This window comes from Nansenia antarctica (genome assembly GCF_963989245.1).
Source record: "Nansenia antarctica genome assembly, chromosome: 14".
In the NCBI taxonomy this organism is placed as follows: domain Eukaryota; kingdom Metazoa; phylum Chordata; class Actinopteri; order Argentiniformes; family Microstomatidae; genus Nansenia; species Nansenia antarctica.
In genome coordinates, this window is record NC_137684.1 from 19,292,495 (window position 1) to 19,313,358 (window position 20,864).

Sequence of the window (20,864 nt, forward strand, 5' to 3'; positions counted from 1 at the left end):
ATGTAGCTCAGTTTTCAAGGTAAAAAAACAAACAAATAAAGGAGATAATACTATGTCTGTCAGCCAGACTGTCTGCAAATCTACTGTATGTCTAGTAGCTGTTACAATCTAACAGCCTTTTCCTGAGGGCACCTCTTCTGACATCTTAGTGGAGAGTTGAAGCAGGATGCTTCAAGAGACAAATCGAGAAGACACAGTATCTAGTAGCTGTTGACTGATGAAACAACAGTAGCATATACATTTAGCGCTACTTTTTTCCAAACCAGGGATGAGGGGAAAAACAGCCATAAACCTTAACTTTAGCATGTAGACAGTGGAAAAGTGTCTGAATTAAATGACAGAGGCAGTGCTGTGGTGTTCACCAGTTTCATGAAGTTAGGGCTGGCGTTTTCAGTTGTTGAAGAGTTGTAGGTGGGGATGAAGTCGCCTGACAGGAAGTACATCTTCCACGTGGCCGGACAGCCCCCGGGTTTCTCTGCCGCGTAGCACCGCCACAGCGTCTAAACACAAACACATCACGGTTTACCAATAAACAAGTCATGGTTTACCTGGGTGAAACCAGAGGATGAGCTGATAACCTGAACATGATCAACAATGTGTGTTCAGAAAAGAAAAAAACCCTCTCAAACCCATTTGTGGTTATCCACCATCATCAGTACATTGTGCACCTCTACGCTTCTAAATGTCTCCACGCGACAATGAGGAGGCCTCTATGTAAACGGCCGTGGCTGCTTTGTGTATCCTGGGTAAATGTGTTCCTTGTGATGCCCAGGGCAGGCGGCTCCGGAGTCTTGGCACAAAATGGCCACCTGTTTGCCTGTCGTCTCTGTCTGGGACGGGACGGCTCACCTTTTCCAGGACACAGTGAGGAATGTGCCGACTACAAACACTGCTACTCCTCTGTTTGTACTAGGACTGCTTTTTGAAGCTTACATTGGCAAGATGTGGAAGGAACAAATGTTCTTTAAAAAAAAAAAAGAAAAAAAAAAGTCTGAATTCAGGAGATTTAGTGGTCTTGGACATGTTTTAATTCAAACTAGTCTCTGAAGTCCTCGAGCATGACGTTACATGAGCCTAGCAGTAAATCAAACTCTGGGTGCGTCAGACGTGGTCCTAAATGTTCACCTACAGTCGGCCTGTGTGTCATCATTGTGGTCTCTATGTACTGGTGGACAATGTTCTACATACCATACTAATACCAAGAGTACAGATAGGGGAGGGGGACGGACTGACTGTACTGGATCTTAATGTCAACCAACATTAGCCAGTCACTGTGAGTCTCAGTCAGTCAGACAGACAGACAGACAGACAGACAGGCAGGCAGGCAGAAAGTCAGAGACACAGAGAGACAGACAGACAGACAGACAGACAAGGCAGAAAGACAGAGACACAGAGAGACAGACAGACAGACAGACAGGCAGGCAGGCAGGCAGGCAGGCAGGCAGAGACGCAAAGAGACAGAGAGACAGAGAGACAGAGAGACAGAGAGACAGACAGACAGACAGGCAGGCAGGCAGACAGGCAGAAAATCAGAGAGACAGAGAGACAGACAGACAGACAGACAGGCAGACAGGCAGAAAGACAGAGACACAGAGAGACAGACAGACAGACAGGCAGGCAGGCAGAAAGACAGAGACACAGAGAGACAGACAGACAGACAGGCAGGCAGAAAGACAGAGACACAGAGAGACAGACAGACAGACAGACAGACAGACAGGCAGAAAGACAGAGAGACAGAGAGACAGACAGACAGACAGACAGACAGGCAGGCAGGCAGGCAGGCAGGCAGGAAGACAGAGACACAGAGAGACAGACAGACAGACAGACAGGCAGGCAGGCAGAAAGACAGATACACAGAGAGACAGACAGACAGACAGGCAGGCAGGCAGGCAGGCAGAGACACAGAGAGACAGACAGACAGACAGACAGGCAGGCAGACAGAAAGACAGATAGACAGAGAGACAGACAGGGGGGTTGGTGTTGTCTGTCAGTACTTGTATGAGGGAGGCTGCTGCAGGGATCTGTCTGTTGAAATGCTTCTGTCTCTGTTTCTGCTGCACCTTCAGAGCGAAGCCCGAGCCCAGAATTCCCTGGAAATAAAGAGAAAGTGTGAAAAAAATGGTTTCCCAGGTTCCCTCAGGTTTATCTGGCTTAGTTCATTAAAACAATACTATCGTTATTTCTGTATATTTCGTATATTTATAAGCTGCATGGTGTTGGAATTCACCATGTTTATTCTGTCTTTTAAATTTGGCAGTTCATTCCTACTCGAGCTCCAGCACTTTCCCTAATTACGACCCATATCAGGACACGTCAACACATACTGTAAGATACGTTCTGACTGAGAGAGGAAGCTTGGATGAGAGCTGTTTGACAAACTTTTGGGACAGTGCCTTACGCAGAGTAAATCTCACTTCCTCTTGTGTGCAACACGGGTTAATACAGTTAACCTCTGAACCTCTGGTTCTTCAACATATCCATTTGAGGATATGTAAGGCACACTATAGACGTGTGATAGATACAATTGTGCCTTGGCAGGCTTGAACGCACATGTCTGGCCCATGACTGACTGACTTCTGGCCCCACTATATTTAAAACACACATCTGAAACATTATATACAGTAAGAACAGCCCAGTATGATTTAACATCCCTCAGCCTGACTCGGATCACCCCAATCAAGCCAGTCAGAGGAGGAAGCTGTAGTCTCAGAAAAGGCAGAAAAGGTCTCCTAATAGAGACTCCTTAGTGCAGCGTGGTTGTAGTAGCCTGTTGCTAAGGAGATTCTCCAGCAACTGGATGTCATCACTTTTGCTTCTCTGCTAGCCCGTGGTGGAATCCTTTGAGATTGGATGTCTGCCAACTGTCCTCAAGATACTCCTGATCTCATCCTCTATCCTCCTAAAGTTGTGCTGTGTCATGTCAACCAGCAGTGACATGTGTCTTGGCTGGGATATTGTATTATGTCTAGTTGTATTTTCTAACCCTGGCCATGATTTAGTATGTATGTACATATAAGTATGTATCTTATGGACACATGTGAGAAAACATATTCTGGCATCAGAATTATAATCTGAAGACTATGATGTTTTAATTGACTTTAGTACAAGTATAAAGTTCCATAAATATTGTAGCATATATTATATAAAATGTTACTTATATTTATTTGATTAATTTATTCATTCATATTATTTTCTTTTCACTTTTGGAAATGTGATCATTTCATGTGGGAGATAGGGCATGAGTTATACCATGACAACTACTATACATATTACTATTACATATCATAAATCATATAAACAAATATTTGTATGTGTACTCTAATGTATCTGCTTTAATTCTCCTAACTTTTCACAAACTCTCAGGTTTTACACACTCAGGTCCTAAAGAGCCACATAGCAGATAAGGGGAGTCATATTACTAAGAAAGCGCATTGCCGGCATTTTACTGTTAACATGAAGCGTGTAGAGCAGCCTGACGCCCAAAAATGCCCCTCTTGCGTTTCACATAAGGACTGCATCCCTGTTCGAACAGTTTAAATATAGCACAATTTGACTACTAGACACATTTTTCCAAAAAACGAACCTAAGCATGTGGTGTGCCTTACACCTTGAAGGCAGGGGTATAAAATGAAGGGGCAGAGAGCCACTTGCCTCATCCAGCCTTCAACAGAGATCGCCCAGCCTTCTACTCCAACTCTAACCCGCCAAAAGCAACATTTAAAATGGCATTCGCCGGTATTCTGAAGGAAGCTGACATCGCCGCAGCCATCAAGGGTTGCGCAGCTGCTGACTCCTTCAAATACAAAGACTTCTTCGCCGCATGCGGTCTGACCGGCAAGACCTCTGAGGAGGTGAAGAAAGCTTTCTTCGTCGTTGACCAGGACGCGAGTGGCTTCATTGAGGAGGAGGAGCTCAAGCTGTTCCTCCAGGTCTTCTCTCCTGGTGCCAGGGCTCTGACCGACGCAGAGACCAAGGCCTTCCTGAAGGCCGGCGACGCTGACGGTGACGGCATGATCGGAGTTGACGAGTTCGCTGCCCTTGTGAAGGCCTAAACCATCATGGGACTTTGATGCTGTTGAAGAGATCATCCTGGCCCCATCATCCTGGATCATCAAAATACTATATTTTTTATATAAATTTTATTCCGGAATGTCGCAGCGGACTCTGACTGTAAACCACGCAACCCCAAAGCGTGTTTACTCCTCAACCCTTTTTTGAAAGACATTTTCATGTTCGCTTGCAAACCTTTAAGATCTACCTTGCACTTCTTGATATGGAAATAAATTTACATTTTGATTAAATCAATGTCCTCATGTTTGGTTCCTAAACATTACACCATTACACTCACAGAGGGGTCCTGCTGATACTACTATTGTATGACAGGGGGTCATTGACTGCCACAGTGCAGTTTTGCCACAGTGCAGACGGTATTCTTTTGGTTTCACCCCAGCACTAACACATTTGACACACGCCAACCCTCCAAGGGAGGAGAGGCAGAAAGGAGGGCTACTTACAGCGGGCAGGGCGAAGAAGGAGATGGCGAAGACGCTGAAGCAGGAGGCGATGGCCTTCCCTATCCACGTCTGCGGAACCTTGTCCCCATAGCCGATGGTGGTCACGGTCACCTGGAAACACACATGGTGGACATGGTAATACCTTAGGGGGAAAAAACGATGCGCTACGAATGCTAATGCTAATTACAGTTCTAACATGAAGACTTACATTGGTTATTTTAGTATTTAATATGTTATACATGAGCAGTATATATAGAGAATGAATGCAGTATTTTCTTTACACTTCTCAATTGGAATAATCTATCAGTACCAGACAGGCCTAAGTGATTTGTTAAAGGTTTATAATAATGAAGTGTTAGGGGTGGTAAAGGCGTCATTTAACACAGTTCTTTCACAGCTCCTTCAGCGTAGGCTATAACAAGGCCCGGGGCAGATAATAAAGACAAGTTCATCAGACTTATTGGCCTCACTCCCTCTCTGTCACCACTCAGCATTTGAAGTTCAACTCAATGGGAATACGATTTCCAGAGGCCTGTAATCCGGGGTGAGTGTAGGAATTCCGCACGGAGTGGAGGGGGGGGAGGGGGGGGTGGTATGGGGCAAGGACGACAAATACCCCTTCATTTGCATGTACACCCACTCGGAAAGCGGAGCCAATTCTGACACATTCAGAGCCCACTTGGCTTACAGTGAGTGTCTATGGGGTGCCATGTGACCCTGTGCTTGTGCTCAAACATAAAGAGGGTGATGTAAGGTGAGATACTTAAAAGGTATTTGGGAGTAAAGGAGAAGTGGGGGAGGGGGGAAGGGGATTTAATCCCTATCCAACAAATCCGATGACTAAACAATAGGGCCTGACATCAGTGTGTGGAATAGTCCACTCAACAACACCCCGCAATTTGATTCAAAGCCTCCCCAGCCGTAAGGGTGGTACTCAAAGTGTGGGGCAAAACCACTTTATTTTGCACAAAGGTCAAACGCGCCATCTCCAGTGAGCTCATTGGGGCACAGCGTATTGTATGCGTGGCATCACCACACTAAGCCCTGTTTTGTTTGTTTTTACCAAACCTGTTTTGTTTGTTTTGTTTGGTTTACAGTCAACATTGTAATCGCTGCAGTGCACGCTCTCTTTCTGTGTCGGTCGGTCGGTCAGTCAGTGAGTCAGTGAGTCAGTCAGTCAGTCAGTCAGTCAGTCAGTCTCTCTCTTTTTCTCTCGTTGAACAGAGAGATGGTGGAGCTCCTGATCAAACACCCATATAGTCTCCTGCTGGGATGGGGTAGCTGCAGCAGCGAGAGAAGGAAAGAGAGAAGGGGATATGATTCATGCCATTGGCCTGTAGGCCTGTAGGCCCGTCCTAGGCTACAGCTGTGCCCTGCACCTGCACATCCCACTGTGGAAAACTATCGGAGGGAGGGAATACACTTGGAAACACATAATGATGTCTCTCTCTCTCTCTCTCTCTCTCTCTCTCTCTCTCTCTCTCTCTCTCACACACACACACACACACACACACACACACACACACACGCACGCACGCACAACCTATTGGCATGGCATATCCACAAGTCTCAAGTTTAGTCTTGCAAAAACAAAAGGAGAGCAGAGAGCCCCTATTGCGATTGATTTGTCTTGATTGTGAACAGCTTTTCTTCACCCTTTCCATAGAGCCCTGAGGAGCCCCCGGTTCTAACCCTCATCACAAAACAGGTAGTAATCCCACAATTCAAGTTTTAATTAAAGGAACTGACACTTTATAATGGGTGCTCTTAAAAAAAGGTCTTTCAGCCCCAAAGAGAGCAGAGAGGTGAATAGGGTTTATTACCAGTCTTTTGTGGTGCGCAGATCCCCCCCACACAAGACTACCATAGGTTTCTCATTACCCCGTGCCTTCAATTCAACAGTTTAATTAGCTGAACTGTGGAAACTTGACCCGGGCCACGGGATTGGAGGGGAACAGCCAAAACAACTAGGCCCTCTGCAATTGAGTATTTGCGGTAACTCCGCATGTTCGCCACAAATGGAACAATGAATAGGGTGTTGGGTTCAACCGTCGGTCCCAACTTCACTGGGGTGGTCAGCACTTCACAATACCCTCCGACTCTCCCATTTACCACTGAATTCCAGCTCCAGAATCATTATGAATTATGGTCACTTCATAGCTATTTTCTTTTTTTTTTTAAACGTTTTAACAGACAACAATAGCTTTGTGTGACTTAATATTCAAACAACTCATTTCAGAGTGCTAGTCAGGGTTGAATCATAACCATAAGGTGCCTTACCACGCCCCACCACAGGGCGTCAGCGTAGCTGGTGAAGCCTGTCCTGCCCTCCTCGTCCACGGCGTCCTTCTCCGCCAGGTACACAAAGTAGGAGGAGAAGATCAGGCCCAGGAAGCCGATGTACAGCGTGGTGATCAGCTCCTGACACACAGAGGAAACACACATCAAAACAAGACGTGTAAATTAGAATGTGTAGGCCTGTTCAACAAACAGAGCTGAGACAATGGGCCGCACGGTATACCGATTCCCTATGCATTGCGGTGCAGGTGTTTATGAAAACAAAACTATTTGATCTCATCACATAAGATGAGGGGGGGGGGGGGCATACTTCAAGACTGCATCTCAGACTTTTTCTTGCTATTTAGGTGTACCTAACATTAACACTCCACCTTTAAAAGGTCAGCAGTATTCCTATTACATTACAACATGGCTAAGTACTTTACTACAAACTCACAGTTGTGAGAATGACAAGGAAAGAACAGAGAGGACTGAACCTTAGGAAAAGAACATTCAGAAACTGGACCGGAATGAGGGGGAAGGAGGGAAAGAAAGGAAGGGGAAAGCCGATCAGCCTGACTACTGTACGCCCCGCTCTCCTTCTCCTTATAAAGCCAGGTCTCTATGGTTGTATCAGAGGAATCTGTGATTGTGCACCGCCGGCTCTGCAGTAATCAGGGCTGATAAATGAACCACGGAGGACAACACACAGGCAGACTGCTCATAACCAGGCAGGTGTGTGTGTGTGCGTGTGCGTGTGTGTGTGTGTGTGTGTGTGTGTGTGTGTGTGTGTGTGTGTATGTGTGTGTGTGTGTGTGTGTGTGTGTGTGTGTGTGTGCGTGTGCGTGTGCGTGTGTGTGTGTGTGTGTGTGTGTATGTCTGTGTGTGTGTGTGTGTGTGTGTGTGTATGTGTGTGTGTGTGTGTGTGTGTGTATGTGTGTGTGTGTGTGTGTGTGTGTGTGTGTGTGTGTGTGTGTGTGTATGTGTGTGTGTGTGTGTGTGTGTGTGTGTGCGTGTGCGTGTGCGTGTGTGTGTGTGTGTGTGTGTGTGTATGTGTGTGTGTGTGTGTGTGTGTGTATGTGTGTGTGTGTGTGTGTGTGTGTGTGTATGTGTGTGTGTGTGTGTGTGTGTGTGTGTGTGTGTGTGTGTGTGTGTGTGTGCGTGCGTGCGCGCGTACACATGTATGTGTTTGCGTGTGCGTGTGCGTGTGCGTGTGTGTGTGTGCGTGTGTGTGCTGGCAGGCAGGAGGGCAACTCCTGGGCTCAGCCAGAGAAGTGAAGTGCATCCTCTGGAAGAAATGGTAACAACCTGACCACAGGAACCAAGCCAGGGAGAGCCTTATTAGGGGAAGAAATGCCCACTGTTTTTTGGTTTTGTTTTTCATTTCCAATGCCACATCATCTGACCATGTCTAATCATAATCAACTCATCTACTGCTGTATGTACCTTGCACTTGTTATCTGCCATAATGTGACACGGCATGGTGAAAAGGTCCGCATGTCGGGAATTATGAAACCTGGCAATCGAGCAAAACAACTGTTGTTGTTGAAAATATGTTTTCCAATTTTTTTTGGCTTATTACGAAAATTGAAGTGATGAAGAACCCACTCAATATAATAAGCAACAGTTTTACATTCATTAAATACATAGAATGTGTTAGCAAACTTGGATGGGGGGGTAGTATTTGTATTAGTGTAGGGGCGTATTCCCTTCCCTTTCAGTCACCCCCACACTCCCACAAATAACCATGTGTGCGCTTGTTTACAAGATGGACACATATGACAAATATTTGAGGAGAGGACATACTGTACTTAATAGGTGTACAATGACTTAAATCATTCATTGTGTTCCTGAAAAACCTTTGAAACATAATCTACTGTACTATACATCCTTTACTAAAGTGATCCCCACCTGTCGATGGATGAAGACTACGGATCCCAGAAGCCTCCAGGTGCCACCCTGTCGATCCACATGCAGCATGCGCAGGATCTGGAGGAAGCGGATCCCCCTGCACAGAGGATGGGATGGGAATACCAATCACATTTTACAATCAATTAAATATGTATATTCTCTGTTCTCTCCATGACATATTATACAAATAAATAAACCTGATATTAAATGTCACATTACCTGATGGCAGATGTGGCAAACACTTGGCCGTTGGAGCCCACACTCAGCACTATGACCGAGGCTATGACTACAATCAAATCTGTGGAAAAGACAGCAGAGACCAGCTGTACTGTACTGTGTGCTCCAACACAATGGCATCTCATTCACTTCACTTACATTCATCAAAATGGTCATTCAAATATAACACTCAAAGAAATGTCATTATTTAATTGGACGAAAAAAACATTTAACGGCAGCCTTTGATGGCATTCGAACGTGCTGTGAAATCTAATAAAGGAGGTGCACCTATGATAGATATGGGTTTCCTGATAAAGCGGAGTCGTCCCTTGAACCCCACGTATTTGCTTCGGCAGCCAGCGGACCAGAGACGGATGACGTACTCCGTACCGAAGAACAGTACCAGCACAATCTCCTGTGGACCACAAACACAAGCACAGGGAACCGTTAAGACTCTACTGGGACTGAACCAGAGCAATGAAATTAGTCCAATAAGACTACTCATTACCCCCCCCGTACCCCGCTAGTCGAAACCAAGCTGAGCAGAGCTGAGCTGTACTGTTCCGGCCTGGATACGTATCCATGGTTACGTATCCAACACAGTTGCATTAACTAAGAGTACTGGAAAGAACAATGTGAAAAGAACATATTGACGCCAGCACAGTATGGCTATCGGGTCGGCCTGGTAGTGGGTAAATCCCAGAACAGTGCATTCTGAGTCCGGCGCAATCAAGCAGAGATCTTAGTGCGTGATAACATATTGGTGGGAGTAGACAGGTGTATTGAATGAGAGAGGAGGGGGGACCAAGGTGGTCTGGTGGTAGGGTGCCATTCCTATGAGCCCACCCACCAGGATAAAGAGCGAGCGTTGATAACATCTGTGATGATGACAGGGCATATTCAGTCAGGGTCAATGGCTCTGTGATTGAAGCCTGGTGACTTCGCTCAGCAGGATATGCACGGTGGACACGTACATGCTAATCAGGTGGGGCGTGTTGGAGTTATTCATCTTCACACATCTGTTTGGGTTGTTGTGAATGTCGACCATATCTGTGTCACTTTAAGTACTTGACAGTGCTACATTGTGTGTGTGTGTGTGTGTGTGTGTGTGTGTATGTGTGCACCCGCATATCTTGATATCCGTGTCTGTCGTTCTGTGCGTGTGACAAGACGTGTCTATCTGACGGAGATCTTTTTCATGACCACCGTGTCTCCATAATATTTGGCCGCCTAACCCTCAGTAAATGGCCTTACCCGTATGGGTGGCCATCCCTTTGCTTGCTTGAACTGGCTGCTCCACGGCCCCCCCAACATGAAACATGATAACACAGACCTTGCTGCAACAACATATCACTACCCTCCCAAAAACAATGACCTGTCACTCACCCTCAAGACATCTTCACCTACTGTGGCGGCCACAAGTTGCAATATCCTATCAATAGCATCTCACAGGGACAGGGAAAACACACCGTAATGTAAATTCAGCATTCATAATTACCTCACATAAATAGTTTTGTGATTGATAGACAGGGGGGTGAGGGAGAAGGTTCATTTGGTTTCTACAACCTTTGGCTGAGTTCGATTTGACCGACCAAATGTTTGCTGAGGAGAGCGAGTGAGAGACCAAATTTCATTGCCCTGCACTGTGTCTATATAACATTGTACCCTTCATAGTTATTTGTGTCTAAAAGGTGTCAATGTCCTTACAGCCAAGGCTATTTTCCCACACCTGTCTCAAACCGACTTGTCCTCAGGTTTCAGAGGATGGGAGATACGGTTCTTCGTTTGTAATGGCTTGTCAAATTTAAAGGAACCCCATATAGATACACATGATACAGTTGAATGGGGACATAAAAAAAACAGATTTAACAAATTACCAGTCAGTGTTGAGACTGTGAGTTGGATAATACTTAATGCGAGTCCCATTTCATATGGTATTCACAAATTAATGATGGTACTACAGTTATAACTGTGGAACAGTTATACCTGTGATCATGTAGGAAATAGTGCTACTTCTTACATCCCAAAGAAACAGTCATTTTTGGTTCATGGTGTAAATAATAGTCATGACTCATGACAATTCAAAGTAAAAATCTGCTTAATTTGGCGAATTGAGTCGGATTACAATGATTCCCTAAAAATGGTTCACAGGGAGGTTGTGAACCGGTAACGACAGTGGATGTTTGTTAAAAACGGCCGGCACTTTACATTTTCTGTCCCGTAATCTCATAAAGCCAACCTGGGCCAGAGCTTATTCATAGTCTAGAGTATTATCAGACTGAAATGTGATTACGTTGAGCTTAGAATTTTAAGGTTCTATCTCAGTTTAGGGTAGTTCAGAGATATTGAGCGTCAACGTTTTTACATTCCATTATGTTTTGTGAGATGGAACCTTTGTATTTTATGAATTACAAACTCAAAAATGTCAACATTTTAAAAAATAACACCACACAGGCATTAATAAACACCCAATGGATCAGATTATGTAAAAAAAACTCAATTTTGACAAAAATGGAGATAGAACCATATAATTCTAACGTCACGATTAGACTGATTCATCTTTGCCCCGCTACGAGAGGGACGGCCTTTTACTGCATCCGAACGGCTGTGGGAAGGCGACCTCAGCCGACCTGGTAGCCATTAAGGATGGCGGCGCTTGCATAACCTACAGATGGTAGACCTACAGTAGACTGTAGACCTACTGTACACTTGGATACAAACCAGACTAACTAGATTTGGTTCCCAGGACATTAATGCCAGGGTCAGAGACTGTGTTCTCCTAACCTAGTTTGGTTCAGCTGTACAGTAGAGACACCTTATGAATGGGCAGTTGTGACTAATGTTTGCACAATCCAGGTCGGACATTTGGTTCCACGATTATTATTTTTAATGAGGATAGCTTAAGTGATATACGAACGATGTCGTACTGTATGTAGCGCTAACTTCGTGAGAGCAGGGACAGGTTCAGGTTGGGCCATGTGGAACTGTGGAATACCCTACGGAGCCAAAACAAACTGAGCTGAGCGGAGTTGCGCTAGGCTGGATCATCAAAAGCTGCTGAGCAGTGCTAGAAAGGACATTGTGAAAGAGAAGTCAATCAAGAGCCAGCGCGGTATGGTTTATGCTGGCCCTGCATAGGGTTAGGGTAAAGCCTCTAAGGCTCTATATGGAACAATATGAGTTACAATATGAACCTAGTTTTTGGAAGGGGCTTTGAGGTGCCAAACAGATGTGATGTGAGCGGACCTGCAGTGGAGAGGAGGGGAGAGACGAGAGGAGGAGAGGAGGGGAGAGGAGGAGAGGAGGAGGGGAGGAGGGGAGAGACGAGAGGAGGAGAGGAGGAGAGGAGGAGGGGAGGAGGAGAGGAGGAGAGGAGGAGAGGAGGGGAGAGACGAGAGCGACTAGAGTGACATGTGATGGATGTCTGTGCACCCTGCCGGGCCTGGCTAGCTTTATTTTGGCAGCCGCCTTGAAAGCCAAATATCCTCAAGGACTAATGTCCTCTCTGCCATCCAAAACAAGCAAGCCCTGATTCATGAATGTCAGCTAACCTAGAACTAGCTAAGTATAGCTACTCTACGACAAATATCCCTGTCGTGACACACAGACACTACACATGCACGCACGCACGCACAATACACAAACACACAGACACACACACACACACAGGTGCACCAAAAATGGACAGCAAAGCACTATTACAATAACTGTGAAATATCATGTCTCATCGGGTCTCTATGTCTTCTTTGCTACCCCAGTAGGTTTGAACCAAAGTAGTGCCATCTCGCTCTCTACTAGTGTAATGAAGCAACAGAGAGCTCTTCTTCCAGGGTGTAAATAAATGAATAACTACTGTAGATCCTCCAAAGGGCACTGGCCAAAAGTTTAGAGAACACAGTGTACACTCCTGTCCTCGCAATGCCCCCACACTCGTGGTGAGGTGTGTGTGTGTGTGTGTGTGTGTGTGTGTGTGTGTGTGTGTGTGTGTGTGTGTGTGTGTGTGTGTGTGTGTGTGTTTATGTTTAGAGACTGCCTGTGAGGGAAGGATGATGCAAACTCTTTGTCCTGGTTCCAAATAAGGGTTGTATTTCTTTACATGTCAGCACTGGGTTTACTGGATCACTCAGCCTTTCAATATCAGTATACAATCTAACAAACCAACACAACCAATCTCCCAGCAAGAAACCGAATAGGATCTGCAATAGAGTGAAGTTAATAATGTCCAATACATAGTATTCAACATTCACACCTTTTTTTTTTTTTTTTTTTTTTTTCCCCTGTTTCCTGAGAATAGCTACAGGATAGTACTGAACTTCTGATGGACGTTGTCTCTTAGCTGAATTATGCTATTATGTCTGTAAAGTTGCTGTGTAATTGCTTATCTACCTTTGAGTTGAATTTAAGATGGTGGTTATTCTTCCAATCCAAGATGTTCTATCGCCATCATGTGGATGTTTATAGAATTACAGTGAGACTCAATTGAATAACCCTGGATCGCTTAATAGTTTTTAGTGAGGTCATCAGAGTGTTGTTGAGGAAGGAATACATTTATTTGCCATTATAATAATAGGAGTTAATTGAATATACAGCCTTATGTGCTGGAGGCTTATAGATATACGCCTGTTCAAGTGTCCTTATTCTACTTGCTTAATGATTAAAATTGAATGAATGAATGAATTAATGAATTAATGAATTAATGAATGGTCTTTATTGTCATTGATATAGTACAGGTACCATACAACGAAATGTGTAAAATGGTCAGTACTAAATAACAGTGTACCAAATACAAGTAATCAGAGCATTCCTATAGAGTACACAGTCACAAATGAATACAAAGTCAGTAAGGTTTGAAATCCAACATAGCATAAATCCACTCACCATCCAGAAGAGAGTTCCGGAGGCGAAGTCGGCGTAGAACTCTATGGTGGACAGGACGCTGAAGATAAGACACACCAGGACCATGACGAAACTGAGGAGGGGAAACAATAGTTTGTTATTATCACTCCATACAAATGAGTAGATGTCTGTTCACAATGGAATGTAAGAAAAAACTACTTGAATTTAACTGACAATACAGTATATTAAGAAAAGACTAAATATTAATTAAAATAAAAAATATCTGTCCAGGGTTGGGATCCATTTGATTTCAATTCAATTCAATTGAAGTCAATTCAGAAAGAGATTTGAATTTACGAAAGCAATGCTTCCTGATTTACTAAATTCAAATTCAACTGACCCGTCCCGAACCCTGGTGCAGTTGTATGTGTTTGTGTACACGAGTACATATGTCTGTGTACAAGGTAAGGCCTGTATTATAGACATACTGGATACCAACAGCATGAAGAAAACATAATAATAATAATAATAATAATAATAATAATAATAATAATAATAATAATAATAATTTAAATTTCTATAGCGCCTTTCAAAAAACCCAAGGACGCTTTACAATTCTAAGGGAAATGAACAGACAGACAAAACAGAAAACAAACAAAACAAACTGAAACATTGACTAGGGGCCAAAGGCCTTGGTGATAACCTCATAGATCATAACTGGAAGCTGTACCATCTCTGTACAACAGTAATCCGCTGAGCATCCCCAGTAGCATGCGAGACGCCACCGTGCTAGCTACATGTGACACCACTAAAACATCACAAAGTTACAAGCCAGTCGGTGCATCATTTTCGCATGCATAGGGGAGGATATTATTGTAGCCTGCTGTAAGCCGCTGTGCACAAGGCCCCGCGACAGACTAGCGTCCTGTCCGGGACGACATGTACACCGAGCTGCCTCACGCTACAGAAACAAGGCTTATGTGAGGCGTTGGTGGAAGTGTCTAGTCCACACATGGATGGAGGATAATGACATGTCCTTCTTATGCCTTAGGCTCTTAGCTCTTAGCTCTTAGCTCTTAGCTCTCTTGGCTCTTAGGCCTACTCTTACTGAATAAATATGTGCTGGCCAGAACATATTTGAATAATTAGTTTGAAAAATAAATGCACACAACTATCTCGGGTTTTGAGTTTGGAAGAGTTAAACTGTTGTAAAATCTCTTTTTCACCGGAGCAAACGAGGGTGTCAGCCCTCCTGTCTGTGCCAGAGCCACGTACTCTTCCTAATATTACCTTCCTTGATATTGCACAGGCAAAGTGTTGCATAGTCTTGGGAGCGATAAACATTGAAACACCCTCTAGTGCACACACACACATACAAACACACACACACACACACACACACGCACACACACACACGCACACACACACGCACACACACGCACACACACACACACACACACACACACACGCACAAAGACACACACACACACTAGTAGTCGGTCACACACACACACATAATGCAATGTGACACATGTGTCGCCCCCTCCCAGATGTAGAGTGTCCTCGGTATATGAGGCGTAGGGACTTGATGACAGTCAGACATTTTTATCCACCCAGACACGTACTTACTACTAACACAACACATCTAAGACAATAACAAACACACCCCTAGAGCCTTGAGCTCAGTCAACCCAGGCATTAAGCTTACAGACTCATCTGGGAAATGCCAAGAAATAGAAACAAACACAAAACTAAGTAAGACAAAGCCAGTCAGTCGTCATAAAAAATGTATGATATAATTCTGACATGTAGAGCATAATGTTTTCTTTTGGCTCTACACTCCCAAAGTTTGGATAAAAAAAAAAAATATATATACTATGAGATTAAAGTAGAGTAGCCTTTATTTGATGGTATTTTTCGGTTTCACCATTCAGAAATTACAACACTTTTTATGCATAGTCCAACCTATTTTAGGGTATCCAAAAGTATTGGGATAACAGGTATTTCTGGTAAGTCAAGTGTGTTCAGTCACATATTTTGTGCAGGCACAAGAAACCTGTCAATGTGTAGTATTGATTCTACACTTTGGATTTGCCTTCAGAGTTTGCTATTGGTGATGAGGTGTCAATGAAAGTCAAGCCAATATAATGAACATGAAAATCCAAAACATAGCCAAAACCTAAGGTTTGGCAAAATCAACAGTTTAGAACATTCTAAAACTTTTTAAAAAGCACCGGTGAGCTCAGCAATTGCAAATGGGCCGGTAGTCCAAGGACGTCATAGTACGTCGCCAGCCACTACAGACAATTCACTGCAAGTTGCAAACAACTAGTTATCCTCAAAAAGGAAAATGACCCACAATATGTGACACAGTCTGATCATTTGGTCCGCATGTCGGCAACCAATCAAAATGTTCAGACTTTTCTTTTGAAACACGGAACTACGTTTCAACGTTGCTGAGAATCACAACAGAAACTCGCTAGTCAAGCCGAAATACTAATACGAAATGGATTCGGTGAGTAATCTCCACTGCTACCTAGTTAGGCCTACATATAACACTACTTTACATTGTTAGCAGCCTCACAAAACAAGCTGTGTTAGTTGACCAGCGATGTGTCATTGATTTTCAACAACGTGGAAATGTATTCACATTTTTCTAAAGAAAAGTCTGATCATTACATCTTTGTGGCAAGATCTACCACCAGATTGTTTACAGACCTGGGAATCAGAGGCCAAAGCCTGCGTTCAGCCGTCAAAGCTGCATCGGAAGCAGCCGAAAGAAGCAGCCAGTGGCTTTTTATGAGAAGGAAAGATCCCTGCTGGGCCCCGAAGTAGCCAACCAGAAGGTATGCGGTCAGCTTAGGCCTGACTCAGGGAAAAGGACGCCCCTGCCTTGCATAGTCTCATGAGTCTCATGAGTCTCATGACGAATTAGGATTGACGCAAGTTCGGGGCTGATCCCCCTGAGCTGGCCACCTCTGGCGAGGGTGTATAGTGTGATGGCCGAAACACCCCATGACCTGGAGGAACACTACTGATGATGCGTCCGAAATTAAACCTAACCCCAGCCCCCCCCCCCCCCCCCCCCGCATGAATCACTCACCATCAAGACGACACACACGCACACACACACACTCTCACGTACGTACCTGCACAAAGGAATTTACATCTTATCCTGTGTTTCATAAATCTCAGATCCTGACATGAGGACCTAAGCATTAGAATGCGTCACATATTGCTATAGCAACTAGACAGTTTTTCAGGACCAAAAAGTGGAAAGCTCTTGACTGGCCAAGTTCGAACATGCATTGAACATGCATTTAATTTCCTGATGACAAGATTTGAGGCAAAAAGACATTAAAACAACAACTGAAGATGTCTGCAGTACAGACCTGTAAGTCGCTTTGGAATAAGGCATCTGCTAAATGCCAGAAATGTGCAATAGCATCATCAGATACCCAGCGTCTGGTTGGGTCAATGGGTCAGACACTTCAGGCAGTTATTGCATGAAAAGGATTGAGTGCCTAATTTGGACATTTGATAAATCTGTCCCATTACTTTTCGGTACCCTGAAATAAAGGGACTATGCATAAAAAGTAGTGTAATTTCTGAATGGTGAAACCATTATGTGACACGATCTAATGAAAAGGTCCACATGTTGGCAATTCTCAAGTCATGCAAATGACCAAAAAACTTCTTTTTAAAATATTGGGGGGTTTTGCATGTTACGAAAGTGTACGAAGAGCCCACTCGATATAACAAACAACAGTTTTAGGATCACAAAATATTTGTGAAGTAAATAGGATTCACTGTATCATCAGCCGTAGGCTACTGGGTAAGTGATTCATGGCTTGTAAACAAAGTTACATTTTAGGACGTGTTCAAAAGCAAGAACTGTGTGATCATCTAATTATGTGTAGTTATGTTTTGTTAGCATGTTGATGTTCTATCAGCGTGTTGTGATGTGCTAAACATGCAGTTAAATGTTCATAGCGATGTACCTTCTTAGCTACTAGCAGCTGTTTTGCATGTGTTTTGATTCAGAGCGAGTTTCTCCGGCATTTGGTTTGAGGTGTACCAACATTCAAATAAGCATATCTTTTCAACTATTTTCAGATTTCTATGCATGCCACATAATTTGAAAGCTTACAATCTGCACTGGTGAAAAAGTTTTCAAGTAGGGCAAGGTCATTTTTATTCACTTTCTTTTACATAATGTACCCAAATACCATCAAATAAAAGCAGAAAATCTCTACTTGAACCTCATAGTAATTGTTTGATTTCAAATCCAAACTTTTGGAGTGTAGAGCTAACAAAATCAAACATGCTTCACTGTCCCATTACTTACACAGGGCACTGTATCTATATACACTTTATTAGGGACACCTGTACATTAACTCGTTCATTCAGGTGGTGTAATCGTGTGGGAATATTGCCTTGCCTCACTTTGGGCCCGTTAATACCAATCAATCATTGCTTCAATGCCACAGCCTATTTGAGTATTGTTGCTGACCATGTGCATCCCTTCATGACCACAATGTACCCATCTTCTAATGGCTACTTCCAGTATGATAATGCACCATGTCACAAATCCAAAGTCGTCTCAAACTGGTTTCGTGAACATGACAATGAGTTCAGTGTTCTTCAGTGGCCTTCCCAGTCACTGGATCTGAATCCAATAGAACACCGCAAAATTCACAGCTTGAAAGTGTGCTTGAAAAATCGACAGGAACTGCGTGATGCAATCATGTCATCATGGACCAGAATCTCAACGAAACGTTTCCAACATCTCGTGGAATTAAGAAGAATTGAGGCTGTTTTGAAAGCAAAAGGAGGCCCTACCCAGTATTGGTATAGTGTTCCTAATAAAGTTTTTGGTGGGTGTATCTAATCTAAAGTACTCTAAGCCAGCAGCCATACCACCCTGCATCCCACTGCTCGCTTCTCTGGGAAGCTAAGCAGGGTATACCTCGGTTGATCCTTGGATGATCATCACCACTAACAGCTGATGTGTGGTGAGCTTTCTGGTGCATAATGGCTGCCAAGGCATCACTTAAGTGGGTGCTACACATGAGGTGAAAGGAACTATATAAATGAAATAAATTGTTAGTAATTATTATAAGCCTTTCGAGTGAGCCGTATGAGTGAAACAAGGCCTTGACATACAATCAGTTTATAAAGAGAAGGATTTTTATAGATGCTACTGCATAGGCTATAGAGAGGTTCTATAATGCTGAATTCATCATGTATCCTGTCAGTAAGTCCTTTATGAAATGATGATGAAAGAACAGATGTTGATACTTGGTGACAGCATTGCAGCGTTTAGGCAACCAGCAATTTTCATCAAACATGTCAAACTCTGTGCCTCCGACATTTACTCCTCTTAGGATTAACACACATATGGGGGAAATCAACAAAAGAGAGGAAAATGAATTGTGTTAATCTGGTAAATCCTCTGTAATATCCTCAGTCATAGAGAATATTGTTATGCTGGTTCATAGTTGACGCGCGTTTTTTAATCAAGGGCTTTTTATCCATCTGGAAAAGTATCTCCTTTGACTTGATTGTGCAGTCCGCGATGAAAGCAACAAATAACATGCATGACCGACTCTTCTGGCTTAAAGTTGATGAGAGGTTAAAAGCATCACTTCCATTTGTATATGTTTTTATGATGATTTCTTGTATGTCCTGTGTGGACCCCAGGAAGAGTAGCTGAAGCTTTGCATCAGCTAATGGAGATCCTAACAAATTAATCAGATCTCCAAAAGCGGCAATTATACTGTTTTGTGTATATGTTACGGTACATGTGGGAATACGGTACATGTGGGAAAGCTAGGGTTAGGGTTAGGTGCTAGGGTGCTAGGGTTAAGGCTAGGGTTAAGGTTAGGGGTAGGGTTAGGGTTAGGGTTAAGGTTAGGGTTAGGGTTAGACATGCCAGCATGTACCAAGTCACCCTAGCACCTAACCCTAACCCTAGTTTTCCCACATGTACCGTATTCCCACATGTACCGTAACATATCAATAGAAGCCCTGGGCCATCATTACTTACTCATTACCAAAGTACCCAGAGTGAAGGTCAGAAAATATCCATTTGTTACCTTAGTGTAACAGTGTAATCACTGAATTAGATCAATAATCAATGCACTGGTTGTGTTTAGTCAAAAATATGGCATTCTTACATAAACAACAATGGCTGGACCGCCCAGTGCCCAGCCAATGACTGACCAATCGCTGTGTCCCATTCACAATATAAATAGCTCTGATATTTCCCAACTTTTCATGTTTGCAGGATTATATGGCAACGCCACAGCGTATTATGACCATGTCTTATGTATTTGCCTCTGACGTCTGTCTCTATGGGGGGTTATGTAAGTTTCATGCTTGTAAATAGCACGTTTGTCATATACAGGTTTGAAGTAGTAGCTGACGGCAAAATGTATGGGTACATTAATTTCTTAGTCTGGGGATCTCAAGAGCAAGAGGGAGGATTTAACAGAAACTTCTGCACTATTCAAGCAACCACGGTAATGTGCGAGTGGAGGATAAGTAAAAGAACATGCACATATGTGCATATATATATATATATATATATATATACAAAAATAATGCACTGGTTGTGTTTAGTCAGGACCTAAGAATCATTAGAATACAACATTTTCTATTTTAAAGAGCTTACATACTGAATAGAACATATTGACGGACATAATTGGTGTAATTGTAGCCTACATACTGTAAAAAGAAATGCTGTCAAATATGAAGGGGTGATTATGCTGTCTCCCTGCGTTTGGATATTGCAGACACACATAGGCTACCATAGCCTACATACACACACAGGTAGAGAAATACACACACAGGTAGAGAAATACACACACAGGGGCCTTTAGTAAAACAAATGTTATTGGCCTGTGTTTTGACTCAATGTGATAATGGGTGTGTGTGTCTGTTCTCTTTGATTATGCAAATAACTGTTATTGTCTGTCTGTCTGTCTACCGGTATCTTGCTGATATCGCCATTACGGTTGAAATAGGTAAGCCATTCTTAACTGTAAGGTCCGTTTCGATTCACCATGATGAGGGTAAAACTGTGGTGAGGGAGCAGGTGTTAATCAC

The 20,864-nt window shown here is 43.5% G+C and overlaps 2 protein-coding genes across 2 annotated transcripts in view; one reads left to right on the forward strand and one right to left on the reverse strand.

The window, feature by feature from the left end:
• The window catches only part of kcnq1.2 (potassium voltage-gated channel, KQT-like subfamily, member 1.2), a gene marked incomplete at both ends in the record, with an annotated part of 167,417 nt that overhangs the window by 137,822 nt on the left and 8,731 nt on the right, over window positions 1–20,864 (reverse strand). The window contains 8 exons of the mRNA XM_080544662.1: window positions 369–500; window positions 1,995–2,090; window positions 4,515–4,625; window positions 6,795–6,935; window positions 8,703–8,799; window positions 8,922–9,000; window positions 9,207–9,333; window positions 13,797–13,887. Coding sequence (XP_080400788.1) covers window positions 369–500; window positions 1,995–2,090; window positions 4,515–4,625; window positions 6,795–6,935; window positions 8,703–8,799; window positions 8,922–9,000; window positions 9,207–9,333; window positions 13,797–13,887 — 874 coding nt within the window. The remainder of the gene's footprint in view (window positions 1–368; window positions 501–1,994; window positions 2,091–4,514; window positions 4,626–6,794; window positions 6,936–8,702; window positions 8,800–8,921; window positions 9,001–9,206; window positions 9,334–13,796; window positions 13,888–20,864) is intronic.
• On the forward strand, window positions 3,723–4,052 carry LOC308170569 (parvalbumin beta 2-like; the record flags this gene model as incomplete). Its single annotated transcript, XM_080545371.1, has 1 exon — window positions 3,723–4,052. The coding sequence occupies one exon, from the start codon at window positions 3,723–3,725 to the stop codon at window positions 4,050–4,052; it is 330 nt and encodes a 109-aa protein (XP_080401497.1).